At 45.8% G+C, this 15969-nt stretch overlaps 1 protein-coding gene across 2 annotated transcripts in view; it reads left to right on the top strand.

Moving 5' to 3' along the window:
- The first annotated feature begins 462 nt into the window (after positions 1-462).
- Positions 463-15969, top strand: part of Znf704 (zinc finger protein 704) — a 203491-nt gene continuing 187984 nt past the window's right edge. For both annotated transcript variants that reach the window (XR_010050201.1, XM_063257493.1), the window contains exon 1: positions 463-1102. Coding sequence is in view for 1 of the 2 variants with exons in the window: in XM_063257493.1 (XP_063113563.1) it covers positions 599-1102 (504 nt within the window). In the remaining variant the exon portion in view is untranslated. The remainder of the gene's footprint in view (positions 1103-15969) is intronic.

Below are 15969 nucleotides of genomic sequence, written 5' to 3'. Positions count from 1 at the left end.
CCGAGGGACTCCTGGCCGCGGGTTCAGCTTCTGCCCGGGCTTCCGGCCCCAGTGCTCGCGAGCGCCAGGTTTTCGGAGACTGTGGGTAGGGGAAATAAATCCAGTCCGGGTTTTGTCGGGACGGGGTGGGGGGACCGGGCTGCGAGGAATGGCTCGAGAAGAGGGGGGCCGCGGTGGAAAAGACGCCACACAAACAGCTCGCGCCCAGGGTCGGCGGCGGTAGGCCCGGAGCGCGCGGGCGGGCGCAGCGGGCCGGGAGAGGCGCGCGCCGGCCGGGCCGCATGGAGCGCAGCGCGGCCCGCGGCCCCGGGGCGGAGGAGGCGGAGGTGGAGGCGGCGGCGGCGGCGGCAGCGGAGGAGGCGGCGGCAGCGCGCCGCTCGCTCACACCCACCCCCGCCCGCGGCCGCCGCGCCGCCCCGCCGTAGCCCCCGGCCGCCGGCGTCCCCGCGGGCCGGTCCAGCGAAGGCGGCGCCCGCGCTCCGTAGCCAGTGGCAGTCGCGCGGCCCGGCAGGCCGCCCTGCAGCCCCGCGGCCGGGAGGAGAAGGAGGTGGAGGAGGAGGCGCGAACTCCGGCCCCGCGCCGCGGCCCCGCGTCCGGCATGCAGGCGCGGCGTCTGGCCAAGCGCTCCAGCCTGGGCGGCCGCCGCGGGGGCGCCGCGCTGCAGCCGGCCGGGCCCGCGCCCGCGCCCGCCAGGGAAGCCGCGCTGCTGCCCGCGCTCCCGGCCCCGGAGAGCTGGAGGCCGCCGCTGCCCCCTCCGCGCGGCGCAGGCTCCGGCTCCGGCTCCGGCTCCGGCTCCGGCTCCGGCTCCGGCTCGGGCTGCACTCGGGCCGCGGGGGCCGCCGCCGTCTCGTCGCCCGTGCTGCTGCTGCTGGGCGAGGAGGACGAGGACGAGGAGGGCGCGGGCCGGCGGCGCAGGGGGCTCGGGCGCGTGGAGGAGAGGCCCCGAGGGGGCACGGAGGAGGAGGAGGACGACGAGGACGACGAGGACGAGGAGGTGGTCGTCGAGGTTGTGGACGACGACGACGAGGATGGCGAGGAGCGTCTGGTGGCCCTGGGACCCGGCCGCGCGCTCCCCAAGGGCCCGGCCCGGGGCGCGCTGAAGGTGCGTGTGGGGCGCGGCGACTCGCGGGACCGCAGCCCGGCCGGGAGGGGTGTGTCAGGCGGCGGCGCGGGAACTGTTGATCCGCGCGCGCCTGGGCCACCGGTCCCGGCTCCTCGGGCCGGCGCCTCGTCGCCTAGGGCGCGTGCGAGAGCAGGACGCTTCTCCCCCGCCGGCTGCGGGACCCCGGCGCGGGGGAGGCCAGCGCCGCTTTGCGCTTGGTGGGGACTGGCGAGGGGGTCTGGGGGGCGTGAGCTTCTTATTCTTCCCTAATTTTTCCCTAAGGAACCCGGCGTGTCTCTCCCCTTTTTATATTGAGGGCCATTCGAGCTTATTGAAACTAGCAAGCTGCTTTTCTTGTGTCAATCTTGCAACCTTTTTCTTCACCCGGGAACAGTCGTGGATACGTTTCCACCGCGGACACTCGGGTGGGAACCTGTAAGCCCGGTGCGGCAGAACCCAAACGCTGGGTTTCCTGGTGCATTTTACTAGCGGCTTCTGGCATTGCCCCTTCGCCCTCCCACGTTTAAACTCGACCTCGTTTATCATTTTGGTGCCCCTCCCCCAAGTTGCAAGTAAGGAAAAAGAACATCGGAAAGGAGTGAGGGAAGGTGTCATTTAAAATGGATGTGAGTTTCAGCAGAGAATTCCAGCCAAGTCCCTTGTGCGTGGAAGCACGAAGAGATCTTTCCGTTTGCGTCTCTTCAGGAGATAAGGGGTTTATTATTACACAACTGACTGGCTGGGTTTTCAGGCATGTGATTGGACAAAGCAAACCACGTTGAGGTTCATGCTCCGTGTATGTTGCTAAGAAGTTTTGAATGCAGCAAGTGGTGAGCTGTGGAGCAAGTGCTTTTTCTTGAGAGTGGTTCTTCAAATCAGCTGAGTAACTGTTAAGAGTTTTCAAAAGGTGTTGATGTTTCAGGGAGAAAAAAATCCATAAACAGTAAGCTTAATAGATACAGACTATTTAAAATAGTCTTTTGGAGCTCACCACCCCTTCTTTAAAGTTAGTTGCTCAAAGCTTGAAATTGCATTTCTAAAGAAATGTTAAACATCAGCCATTAGAAGAGTCCCCAGAGTGGACAGGGGCACAGCTTTCTTTCCTAGACCACCCTGGAAGTACTAGCTCGGGAGTGAGACATTTGCAGCAAAGAGGCATTTGGGATGATCGTTTTTGACAGCTGCTTGTTGGAATCTGCACTGTGACTACACTCATTACCATGGTCCACTGAAAAGCCTGCATTGTATGGCTGCAGGATGTAGCTGGGTTTGAATTAAGTCACATGATACCAGTGACACTGAAAAACAAGAGTAGTGACTCCTTCATGGTGAAAATGTGTCTTGTGATTTGAATAGTGCTTGCACACTTTGTGATAGAAAAATTAACACAGTAATAATTTATGCTGTGTGATTGAAGCATACCCAGTGTAGGGTGAAAAAAAAATCAGCTCTAAAAACAGAATAACTAGGGTGTGATAATTCACATTATCAAAAAAGATTTTTCACATCTCTGAGCAAATTTCTTTTAAATTCTTTCAGATGTCAACAGCTTAGTCATGTATAAAGCATGTGCAGAATAAATGTAAGTTTGACAACACCTTGGGCCAGTCTGGGCCACATAGTGAAACCCTGTCTAAAGAAGCAAACCAGCCTTAAAGCAATATCACATCTATATGTTCATTTAGTCAACAAGTACTCATTGAGCATCTACTGTATAATACCAGCTGCTGTTCCAGAACACAAAACAGGGAATACCTTTCTGTAGCTTATGTCTAATGAGGTATCATGGCAACAATGAAATATATAAGTAAATTAATAAGCATGGTACTTGAGATTGTTATGCATGCTGGAGGCAAATAAAGATATGTTAGAGTCTAGGAAGAAAAGAGAAAGCTTTTCAAGGACTCCTCTTAGGGAGATTTGATCTGAGTTCTAAGACTCTGCTTGAAAACAAGCTTTTCAGGCGCAGGAAATGGCAGTTGCAAGGAGAAAAAAGATGAATGTGGCTGGAACTGAGTGGGAATGAGAGATGTCTGAGACAGGCCAGGGGCAGCAGACTAGCAAAGGTGAGTCCTCTTAAGGTAGACTGTGAAGTCTGTGGCAAGCTTTAAGTAAGGCAGTTTATGCATGCCAGGTGCTTTGTATTTCTCAGAGGACAATGCTGTGTGAATAGGGAACAGCAGTGAGGGCAGAGAGACACGGCCAGTGGCTAAGGGCCACTGAGAGGTGACAGCTGATTGGAGTTAGAGGTTGTAGAGCAGAATTAGGGGTGGGAGCTGGAGACTGTAATAAACCAGCCTAGCCCTGTTGATGAGTTGGGTTTGAGAGAGGGTATGAAGGAAAGGGAGGAATCCCCGATAAGGGACGAGGGCCCCTGGGAAGGCTGATAAAATGTGCCATCTTCTGGGATTGAGCAAACTGGGAGAGCTGACATTGGATGCTCTGTTTTGGACACATGAAGTGTGAGATGATCAATGTGAAGCAGAAGCTGTAATTAGGCCACTAGTTTTAGGATGTGGATGAGGAGGAACTCTAGGCTGGAGAGAGCATGCTGATAGCAGTTACAGCCCAGGTGCTACAAGCAAGCTGAGAGCTGAGAGCCTTGCTTCAGTTTGGGTCCAGAGTGAGAAGCCAGTGCAGATGTTGAGAACGACATCCAAATCATTAGAAAATACTGAGCCCAGTAAGCCAAAGAGGAGACATTCCAGGCAGTGGGGAGTAAGGAACTGCACTGAATACCACTGAGATATTGAATAAACAGAAGGTAGAGGCTGGTTCATTTGGTTGAGCTAATACAGAACTGAGTGTTATGCTTGGTGAAAGAAGTCTGTGATATGACTGCAGGAAACCAGAAATGAATGTGAGGTGAAGATGTAGGGGCACTTATGAAAGCTTCTTTTGTCATGTTTTCTTGTAAAGCAGCACAAAGAGAAGAGAAAGCATGGTTTGGTTTTGTTTTAAAGATGGGATACAGTAGATTCTAGTATAGTGACTACAGAATGATAGAAATTATCTGGAAGAGGGCAAATGCACTTGTTCTCATTTTTTTCCTTCTCTCTCTCTCTCTCTCTCTCTCTCTCTCTGTCTCTCTCAGACAGAGTCTTTCTCTGTAGTCTAGGGTGACCTCAAACCCCTGATCCTCCTGCCTCAGCCTCTTGAGTGCTGGAATTACTAGGGTCCACTATCACATCTGGCAAGTGTATTAGTTTCCTCTTGTTGTGTAATAAATCACCATACACTTCTTGTCCTGAAATAGTTCTTGTGAGTTAGGAGTCTTGTCTTAACTGGGTGTGCTGCTACAAGTCTCAGGAGGCTGCAGTGCAGGGGTGAGGTTGGATGGTCTGGCCAGGGAAGAAGTCATTTTCACGCTTACTCATGTTATAGAAGAACATCTGTAAGACCTAGGGTCCCAGTTTCTTATTGGCTGTCACCTAAGGGCTGCCCTCAGCTTCTGGGCTTCCTGTCCTCCAGCCCACACTCACTTCCTGCAGTTCTGGGTCATGCAGGTGTCCTAAGCAGGGCCTCTCCCCACACCAAGCATCAAGGAGAAGAGAATCTTGGTGTCTGTCTGCTGGCAAATGGAGTCTCCAATGGTGCAGTAGCATTGGGGTAGCTGTCATGATCTTTGCCATATTTTATTAGTTAGGAGTGTTATGTTCCACTCACACTTGAGGAATTATACAAGGGCCTGAACACCAATGGGCAGTGTCATTGAGGGTCCCCTTAGAGAGGAATCAAAGGTACAGAGGGGTCCCCTTAGAGCAGAACCAAAAGGCAGTCCTTGGAAATCATTGGGAAGGGACTAGAACCCAAGTAAAGGATTTGCCTTCGGACTCTTGATCCACCGGGAGGAGGTGGAAAAGGTGAGCTCATTTGAGGGTATATTTTCTGTGGGCCGAGTTAGATGAAGGAGCACTTGTCCATGGCCTCTGTTTTTCCTGTGCTAGAGAAGGGAAGGCAGCTGAGGATGAGGGAGATTTGAAGGAAGAGTTGGAGGCACGAAACAGTGTTTGGGGAGTAGGAAAGCAGGGTAGGGAGATGAAATAGGGCTGCCAGACAGCATCAAGGACCCATCCAAGTTGGGTAGTTTGGCACTTACAGGGTAAGTAATCCATCTGGGTGTATATTTTCCCAACTTCATTTTCTCATCCCATCCATAAAATAAGAATCATGAAAGCGATACCAGCAATACCAGCTAACATTTATTGAGTGCTTATTATGGCCAGTACAAGTTGAAGGGTGCAGTACTACTTAAGCTTCATTACATGTCTGTAGGTAACCATGTTTTATACGTTAGGCGTTATCAGTGTGCGTATGTGCGGGCACACACGCATTTGTGTGTTAATGGATATTGAACTCAGCATTCACACTGAGCTATGTTCCCAGCCTTTTTTATTTTCTGAGTCAGGGTCTTGCTAAGTCACTAAATTGTGCAGGCGGAGCTCAAAGTTGCTCTTCCTGCCTCAGCTTCCCAGAGTGCTGTGATTACAGACATGCACTGTCTCACCCAGTTAAACATGGATAACTCTTTGGGGCAGAGCAGGGATTGGAACCCTGGACAAAACTCGTATCTTATGCAGGAGACTAGGCCACCTCCTTTGGAAAAAACAGCTGCTTCAGCAGGGGTGGGGTTTCACCTGCCACCAAAGGAGGCAGATGTATTGCTGGGGGAGTTGTCAAGGATTCAACTTTGAAATGGTTGATGGGATCTAAGAACAGTGAGGACAGAAGGAGGTTGGGCTGGGGATGGTGAAGATTCATGGGTTGGTGGACTGGAGAAACAAAGGATAAACTGCATAAAATAAAATACAGTAATAAAACCCATGGAAATAGAATTCCAAAGTAATTTAAAAACATATTTGCAGAATTCTCGGAGACAATAACTGTATTAAATAATTTATGTAAAGTAGGGTCTTCTGAGAATTTCTGAATTGAGAGTCAGCCCCAGTCTCTAATTGAGGATCCTGACTTAGCAGTGAAGTGTCACACTCCACAAGAGAGAAGCATAGGTTTGCAGCCATAGCCTGGATTTTTGGTCACAGCACTGGCACCTCTCTGTAGGTATTTGGGATTTTACTTGCCCATTATTGTCCACAGTAGCAGAAATAGAGGGTTGATGCAACCAAGTATCTGAGAAGTAGTAGTTGATTTCTAGAGTTAGACAGTTAAATGAAACTAGAGGAGAAATCTTGTGTCATGCATGTGGTTTTCAATTTCCAGTGAAATGAAGCTTACAGTTTTTATCTCCCTTGGTACTATTCTTATATACACACCTCCTCCTCCCTGGACCTTTGTAAAAATACTAAGTAGCACAGTAAATAATATCTTCAATTAGATTTTAGTTATAAAAAAAGTACACTGTTATGGTTTGTGTCTAGGTGCCCCCACCCCCAGGCCTCATGCAATCATGGATGTGGCTGAATCTAGCATTCGTGACTGGTTCATTGTCTAGCACTGATATTAGTGTGAGTGCTGCACCTGCCGGGCGTGGAGCTGGCACACAGTGTAAAGGCAGGAAGAAAGCATGTTCTCTCTTTCTGGCACTGTTTGCTCTTGCTGTTTCTGGTGGCCATGAATGGCTGCCCTGCCATGCCATCCTGCCTTGGAGCCAGCTGAATATGGACTTAAACCTCCAAACTGTAAGAAATAAACCTTCCCTTATGTCACTTTGGACGTCAGGTATTTTGTCTCAGCAATGAGAAAAAAGTAACCAAGACATATACTGTCAAACATAGGATTCAACAATAAGTTGCTATTTAGTGAAGGCAAACAAAAGGGGGGTAAGAAGGCCCAGGACTGTGCTCTTCAGTGTTAGCAGTGTAGGAATCAGGACTCAAATCTAGAGAGAGTAATAATTTGTTAGTATAATAAATGTAAGAAAAACCTGGGCTCAAAAGATGGCTAAAGATGCTAGTATGACTTCATCTCTTAGGCTGGGAAATGTATCTTGGTAATAGGAGTGTGTGACTAGCATGCATGAGGCCCTAGGTTCAACCCCATTGAAGATTTCATCTATTGAAGAAACCTTTTATTAGGGTGGTGTATACTGTCTGTCAAGGTTAAAACTTTCAGTGCTTGACAAATATTAATTGAACAGAATTTGCTTTCTATGTGCCAGGTCTTTGGGGATGGCGAACACATCTATTAGATTATCTCTTGAATCTCAGAGAGTAAGGAGCCTTTGGCAGGGACACTGCATTCCAATTTGCTAACAAGTATGTGTCTTACAAATGGTCCACGTTGGCTGTGCAAAAGGCACATGTATAAGATGCCAGACAAGAGTTGTCATTCACTGACTTGTAGACTGCTGGAGTTGGAAGGGAAACAGAGATTATCTAGTAATTCAATACCCTCATTAGACTGCTGAGAGCGCCCAGAGTACATGAGGTCAAATGTCTTGTCCGGCTAGGGCAGCTAACAAACTAGCTAGGGCCAGGATTAGTATTCTGCTCTACTAATCCCAAGTTATCGCCTTCCTAGGTTCTCCCGTGGAGAGCTGTGGCTAGAAACAGCATTCTTGGAAACATTGTACCACTCACTGCTTATCTGTCAACTTCTATTTTCAGAATATTTGTCCTTCCTAAAGTACCCTAGTTACAGGCTGCCTTATGCATGGCTGTGGTATGATAGACAGATGGGAATTTGGGAATTGATAGACAAATGGGAATCTTCTGGGAATTCTGCCTGCGCCTGTCCCCTCTCCCTGGAAGATTTCCAAAGGGCACAGATACTTAAGAAAACGGTAACAAATGGGGAAAGAGCTCTGCTTCATTATGAACCAAGAACCCATACATAGTCCCTCCTGTGGTGCTCTGGGTAAACTTGCCTTGAAGACATAATTAACAATCAGCATTAACTGGAGTCTCTTCCCTTTCATCAAAATTCTACTGCTAATGTTTAACACAAGCATTGGCAAAAGAAAGAGTCAGAAACAGAAAGTCAAGCTCTATCCTGCATCATCTTACCCCTTGACTCCTGGTGAGCCACAATCAGAATGACCCACTGCCCTGTGCCCTGTGCCCTGTGCATGCTTGAGTTTTTAAAGATTAGGAACCCTATCACTAGTAACTACACCTCAGTCTGATTAATGTGCTCTACCCAGAAGGGACTAGCAGACGTCTGCCCAAAAGAGAGACAGAATAGGAGCCTTTTCTCCTCTACTTCAGGATTCAGGCATCACAACTTCTGAATGTAATGATCAGTCATGTCACAATGAATTGATACAATGTTTACCAATCTATGAACTAAACTTTGTAGTTGCTCTGTGCAATTTCATCTTCAGGTAGATGCATGGTTTCCATTATACTCCTTAAAATATTTTGAAAACACTTAGAAGTCCCATAACCAGTTTCTGGCTTAGTCATATTTGTGTTATTGAAACAAGGATGATGATGTAGTCAGGTTGTGCAGAGAACAATTAGAATCAGGACACAGAATTTATAATATTATTTTATGAGTAAAACACCACCAGAGTAAAATACAAGAAAGTGCAGGAATCTGTCCACAACACTAAAGACATAGAATATTCAGCCAAGGGCCTGGATCTCATATCAATGTCCTGCGTGAGTCCAGATGAAAACCTAGAGCCCATGACATGCCTCCCAGAAGTCCAACTGGAGGTCTAGAGTCCACAAAAAGAACTCACACCAGTCTCTTTTATGGATCTGTGCTGGGAAGACCCAGAGGTCAGTGTTAGAAGCTAGAAAGTCTATGCTAGTGGGGTGAAGGAGCTGTGCTGGTAGGTTGTGTGGTCTACACTGGAGCCAAGAAGTCACACTCCAAACAAGGACTGGGGCTGTCCTGAAAAGCACCACAGCCATCCTCAGTGAGCTCCTCCAGTGATAAGAGCACTCGAGTACATGTCAGGAAGTCAGCATGACGAGTTTGTCCTGGAGATTAAACAGCACATGTCTTCCCCTCTGGAGCCAGAAAGCGATGCTCAGTGTAAGGACCAGAGCTCCCCCAAAGTGAACCACAGCCACTCTCACTACACCAACAAGGTCCCGAGCTCCTCCAATGACAATGATCGAACTCACACTGGGGAAGCCAGTCATGACAAGCTTCTCCAGGAGAACCAACGGCTCACACAGCAACACTTAGAGAAACCCACAATGCCTAGCTTCTCCACATTCTATTTGTGCTGGCAGTTTTCCTCAGGTGGACATCTACACTCGGCACCATGATGGTTTAATTCAGCTGGCGTTGAGTTAACCACAGTTTTTAATCCATAACAGATGATTTTCTTTGAATTTGCTCCCCTCATTTCATTCCCTCAAGAGGTGTTCATTAAGGGCCACTTTTTACTAGGTTTCTGATATATAGAATATATTGTGTATATATAGAATATATTGTATATATTGTGTGATATATATACACAAGAAACAATAGTTCATAAAGACTCCCTCCCAGCAGGCCGTCTAATATTCTGCCAAAACATCTGTGGAAAGGTTTGAGGTCCTTTGTCCTTTTTATCCCTAATAAGGTTATGATAGTCTTCCTAGGCAACTTCTGCACTACTGCAGTTTGGGATGTAATTTTGATATATACCTTAGAACAACTGTAGCCAGACAGTCTTTCTAAAAAGGATTATATGGCCTGCCCAGGAGGTAATCCTTGGACAGCCAGAAAGGATGACTTTGAAATCACTGAATTTGGCAAGTAACCTTACTTATTCTCGATTACCAGCTGAAATGGACGAGCTGTTCCATTAACCTTAGTAAATTCTTACACTTCATTGAAGACATTGCTTTGGAAAATCCAGTTCTAGAATTTGTGTAGGAGACACAAGCTTGACATTGGGGTTTTGAAAGGGAGTCTTCATACTTTGAATAAGAACTTTGCAGGATTACACAAGAGGAGTTCCTTCACATTGCAGAAGACCCTGGAGCCTTGGAGTGCAAAGAAGGTGCTGCCTGTGCATTGCCTTTGAGGGCTGACTTAGAGCCGTGTGTGCACATTTTACCTGAACATTACCAGGGTCACACTTGCTGTCCTTATGTTCTCATAGTGGAAGTTTTTATATCAAAACACTTGCTGTCCTTATGTTCTCACACCTCCCTGACTGAGACTAATTGGGTGGTTGGACAACATAAGTGAATGTCACAATGTTCCAACAGTTTAAATCCAGTTTTTTAAATAAAAAAGCTGTATACCTCGAAATATGCGATAAAATCTGAGGGCAGGGTAAGTGTAGCCCATTCGTGTGACCTTCAGCAAGGACTCATTAGGAAGAGGCCAGAAAACAGGCTTGAGTCAAAGCAGGGGACCCGTCCAGGTATCTCCCACCTCACAGCCCCTTTTGTGAATCAAGTGATGTAGCACAGGCTCTGGGTTCTAATTCTGACTTTTCTCCCTGCTCCTTGTGGTCTTACCAAGTTATATAGTATCTCTTTGCTTCACTAGTATCATTTAAAAAATTGGGTGATGTTATTCCATCCTCGATGCTTATTAGTGAATATGCCCAGAGAACTCCCAAAGTTAGATGTGGATGGCAGTTTATTTCCTTTATGGTTTTGGAAAGGATTCATTTGGAAAATTTTGTTCAGAGATCCAGTTATTTTGGCCATTGCCAGCTCCTCCCTCTTTCATGCTCCCAAGAAGTCTCAGAGGGCTGCTTCCTGGAGAGACTCCATCTGCATTTGGTGGGGTCCCCTCTAATGTGCACTGAGCTTGTGTCTTCTGTTTCACCTCAGTAAGCCTGGTCATTTATCTACTTTTACAAGAGGGCACAGGCAGCCTGTCCTCTCTGTTCATCAGTCTGTTCAGGTAAACAGTTCTTGTATGCGAAAAATCCTGACTGCTCTCTGGAAAGACAGGACGAGGTTTTCCACACGTGAGGAGCAGGTCTTGCTGAGAGCTGCTGTGGGAGTGCAGTGACATCATCTTCTACCTTTAACTTGGAAGTGGCTGAGAATCTTTAGGGCCATAGGTTTGCTCTTACCGCCTTTCTCTGCATAGGTGTTTTCAGCTTGGACCTGTGCTTGGTAAAGGTGTTATTCTTAATCTTGGGTAGATAGGGAGGGGTAGCCCAAAGTATATTCCTGAGTTCTTGTATCTGCTTGCTTCTAGTATTAGGGAGAGGTCCAGAGAGAGAGAAAGGACTCTGTGGCAAATCAACTTTGGGAAATTCCAGTTAAAATAGATAGATATTTTTTTTTGAGGCTGTGAAGTATTTTAAGCAGAAGAGTGAAAGACTAGTGTAATGCCTGCCTACCTATAGAGAAGTTACTGACTCTGCTGAGAGCCAATTTGAGGTTCTACGAGGGTGGATAAAGGTTGTGGTGATTACATATTTATTGGGCCAGAGGGTTTTCCCCACTTTCTTCCAAAATGTCTTTTCTTGTGAAACACTGGCTTAGAACTCTTTTTCCCAGGGGGAAAGCTGTAGTTAAGGATCTCAGAGCTCAAAATAAGTGACTGAATTGCACTGTTAAAAAATAACTGCTTCGGAGGTAAAGTGGGAGGATCATGTGAGCCCAAGAGGTTGAGTCCAGCCTGAGCAACAGAGGTCTCAAAATGAACAACTAATTATCAAGCAAATTTTACCAACACAGAGAGAGTGGAAGTTAGTGGATCCTACAAGATTTGAAATATTTTTCCGCATAAAGCTGGTAAGTTCTTTAGTCTTGAGTTTCTTAAAAATGGAATATTTCACGTGGCAAATTTTCACTTGTGTAACTGTGAACTGCATTCTCATGTGTGAAGGTGAAAATCTAGTAGAGAATGCTACCTTTCAACAAATCAGACTTCATGATGGGCCTGGTGGGCGAATTAGGGAGTGTGAGAGGTGTAATCATAATAGGATTTAAAGATGCCAAGGGAACTGAAATTTGCAAGGTGTCTATACCGAGGAAAATACAGTTTTATTTTGTTTCTCATATTCTAAAAGGAAAATGATTGAAAATACCAGGATAGCATAAATGAAAAGAATACTGAAATGTACCAACTGGCTGGATTGACAGTTTGACTATTAAAAATAAAGGCGCTAAATGCTGGCGATCATTGAGTTGCCATATGTAAGAACTCTTTGTTGGGCTTTGTTCAATATTTATTTCCATGTTTCCTTCACATTTAATGCACTATAATTTATAGAAAGACCCCAGAGTTATCTCACTTGCCACTCTTGATATGCGAGGTGGACATCATTATCTTTGTTTTATACATGTGTGAAAAAAAGCCTCAGAGATAAAAGGGACAGTGTCTGTGGAAAGAAATACATGTGAGGTGGTTTTATATCAAAATGACATAGATGTTTGTCATACATTTCAGAAAACAGTTGGGACTAACAGATTTAAAAAATAATTGGAATTGGTACCTAAGCAACAATGGAGATTTAAGGAGAAAGGAGACTTTATTTTGGAGTAAATTATAAACCAGTATGAAACACAGTTTTTATAGGTTGTCATAAATGCTTTCCTGCAGCTTGCACATGCTTTGAAGTCAGCTGCGAGCGCTGATGGAAGACCAAACTTCACTCGCATCTATTAATTTGGGTTGGTATCCAAAATTTAAAGAACAATTTTTTTTCAGTTCAAGTTTTGAAAAATGTTTTCAATTAGCTGTTTTGCATACTTCTGACTCAAAACTAGCCTAATAATATACTAGAAAAATAATGGAATATTAGAATAAGGATCTTGCAACATAGGTGTGAAGGTGATTTGAAATAAAGTCTTATTTCATCTTATACTAGTTGTAGTAAAAATTCTCAGAAGAAAGGGGGAAATGCACATGCAAGCCTGTGTAAACCCTGCACGCTACAGGGTCCTAGGTGGGGAAGGGAGCAGATACTTGAAGGTTTGAATGATCTGAAGAATGACTAATAGGGAGCAGGAGCCTCTATTTGCATTTTTCGTTACTTGAGTGCTTGGTGGGTAAACGTTTAAGAGGTTCTGAAAAATGTGCTTTCAGCCATCTGTTGGGTGACAGCCATCTCTGTAGTTCTTTCTTATTCTAAAAGAGATCACTACCCAAATAGATCTTTCCACATCCTATGTTGTGCCTGTCTTTGTGTTAAAACCATGATGCCTCGGAGACCTTGGTTAAGTGCAGTGGCAAATTGATAGTTAGACTGTTTTTTTGTGGTTGTTTTCTGTTTCATTCTGTTCTGTGGTTATTTCGCTGAACAGATATTTACTGAGCTCCTACTCCAGCTGCTCCCATGACATGGAAGAGAGCCAGCTTTGGGAAGGTTCCTGCTCACGTTCTCGTGGGGGAGATGTTAAACTTTGTAGATGGTTGTGGGTTACTGAGATGGGAGGTGTGCAGGAAGAGAAGATTCCAGTTGGAAAGGGGAATCAAGAGATCTGTTTTTCTGGACATAGTGGCTCATGCCTGTAATCCAGCACTCAAAAGGTTGAGGCAGGAGGATTGCTGCGAGCTAGAGGCCAGCTTGGGCTACATAATGAGTTCAAAGCCAGCCTAAACTACACAGTGATAACTTGTCTCAAAAAAAAAAAAAAAAACAAAAACAGTCCTGTCAACTACATAAGTTTGAGGTGCTGTGGGAGGTGCCACTGTGTTTCCAGATGAGATGTTAACAAGGTGGACTTCTGTGGAGAAGACAGAATGAAAGTCAGAACTTTGGAAGCTACAGGCTCACAGATGGTATTTACAGTGATGGGGTTTGGTTAGAGAACCTAGGGAGACAGCGTCCATAGGGCAGGGAAGGTGACTACGTCTGGAGTAGTTCAAATGTAATGCTGCTTCTGTGTGACTGTTTCTCAACAGCATTATTGCAATGCAATTCACATATCGTGCAACTCTCTTTAAAGGCATGCAATAGTTGTGCAACACAACCTAACCCTGGAACATTTTTGTTGCCCCTAAAAGAAACCCAGTACCCAGCAGCAATCACCACTCCATACGCTCTCGCATGGTGCTGTACTCAGTGTTTCACTTTTCAGTCCCAGTCAGCCTTCACTCATTGTGATTTTTCAGGGAGAAAAGATGGAAGAGGGACGAGGCCTAATATGTGTTTTAGAAAGCATTAGTGGGTGGTATAAGGGAAGGCAGAGTGCAGTGCAGCAAAGTCAGCCATTCGGTAAGGATACCCCATGACAGTGTCACCACAACCCCGGGGCTCATCTCCTGAGAAAACAGAAAAGGAGTCAGGAAAAGGACACAGACCACTGTGGGGTACCTGAGACTGAAACTAGGGCCTTAACCTGTGCTACATCCCCAGCACGTTTTTAATGAGACAAGGTTTTGCCAAGTCACTACATTGCTCAGGCTGGGCTCCAACTTGTGTCCTTGTGCCTCAGCCTCCCAGAGTACTGGAACTATACGTGTGCCCTTATTTCTGTTTTGAACAAGATCTGTCCTAAAAACTGGACTTCCATACCACTCTTATCTGCAAGAAGACGCATACATATTTAAGTGTGACTCTAAATCCTAAAAGACACCTGTGAAAATCTGCATAAAGGAGGAACTTCCTGCTGTGGTGCTTGAAGTCACTCCTTGCTGCATTCATATCAAACACTCGTCGTGTTAGTTTTGCCTGCACCAGATCTGTATGAGTGCAGGTAAATGGTAGGTGGTGAGGAAAAGGCGCTTCCACGTAGAAACTTGACGTGATTAAGCAAGAACAGTGTCCCCTGATTTCAGAAAGTTGAAAACAAAATAAGAGAAGGAGCATGACGAGAGGGCGAGTGAAATCCCTACTTGTGAAAAGGGTGCCCAGGCTTGTATTTCAATTCCTTTACTGGACACACAAATGTTTCACAAAAATTCTTTGGCTACTTTTATTTCAATGCAAAAAGAAGTTTGTAAGTAATAAATACTTTAAAACAACATGAGAAAGGCCAACATAGTTATGGTTATGCAGGTTATAGAGCAGTCACTAACGTAGCAAGTTGTGAAGTTTTAGGAAGCTCATAGAAATCCCGAAGCTATAGCATGCATGGAGGTGGGACCAGGATCAGACACCTCAATACCCAGCATGTCTCACCCTGTTTCAGCACTCAGACAGTGCTCAACAAGTGATCTGCACCCAGCGCATACCCTTAGTAAAATCCTGCCTTCTCCATTAGCTGCCTGAACTCTAGCCCTGGCACCCCTGGGAGCTGTTTAGAATCCTGTCTGTAAGCCAAGCAGAAGTAGGGTTTTGAAAGAATAAGCACTCAAAGATTTGCTTCAAACATACCTCCAAAGCAGAAAGGGAGGAATACAGAAGTTTCATTCTTAAAATCTTGTTTACTCAGGACAATCTTAAGATTTTTTTACACAAACATGCATGTGCATGTGCACGCATGTGTGCCCCACCTACCTCATGTGCAGTGTAGGCCTAGCATAATCAAGAGAAGGACAGTGGTGGTATAGAATTAAGTGGTCTCAGAATTAAGTGTTTGGATCAGGAATCATGTGTATGTGTGTGTGTACACACTCTAGTCCTATCCTCCTCTTTCTGCTCTGACCCTTTTAGCCTTTTTAAAAATCATTTTTCTATTCAGATTTACTTCTAATAGTCCAGTAATTACAGAGAAAGTCAAAGTTTTTCTGTGGGGCAAAAGTATTCCTGTTATACAGACACGGAGCTGCTGCTGTCTTATCCCTGAGGTTGTTCACTGTAGCTAAGAACACACTGTAGGAATGAGACCCTCTCAGATGAATGTATTGAAAAATACAAAATAAAAATATATGAAGGAAAAAAAGAATACATAGCAAGAATCTTTCATATATAGAATTGTTAGCTTCTTGGGAAAAGCACCAGGAAGTATAAAGCTGTATGTCTGAGGGAGCAGAGAAATCACAGCAAACCAAAATGGTATGGAGGTGACCCCTAGAGGTAGCAGGCCTGCAGCTGTTACCCCAGAACCCCTTTCCTGCTATCACAGTTCATTGCTAAAGGTAGTTTCTAGGACTCTGTACCA

The sequence above is a fragment of the Cavia porcellus genome, unplaced genomic scaffold (genome assembly GCF_034190915.1).
Source record: "Cavia porcellus strain 051 isolate PalLab524CR breed Dunkin Hartley unplaced genomic scaffold, mCavPor4.1 scaffold_10, whole genome shotgun sequence".
Taxonomy (NCBI): Eukaryota; Metazoa; Chordata; class Mammalia; order Rodentia; family Caviidae; genus Cavia; species Cavia porcellus.
This window is presented reverse-complemented; position numbering and strand designations above follow the sequence as displayed.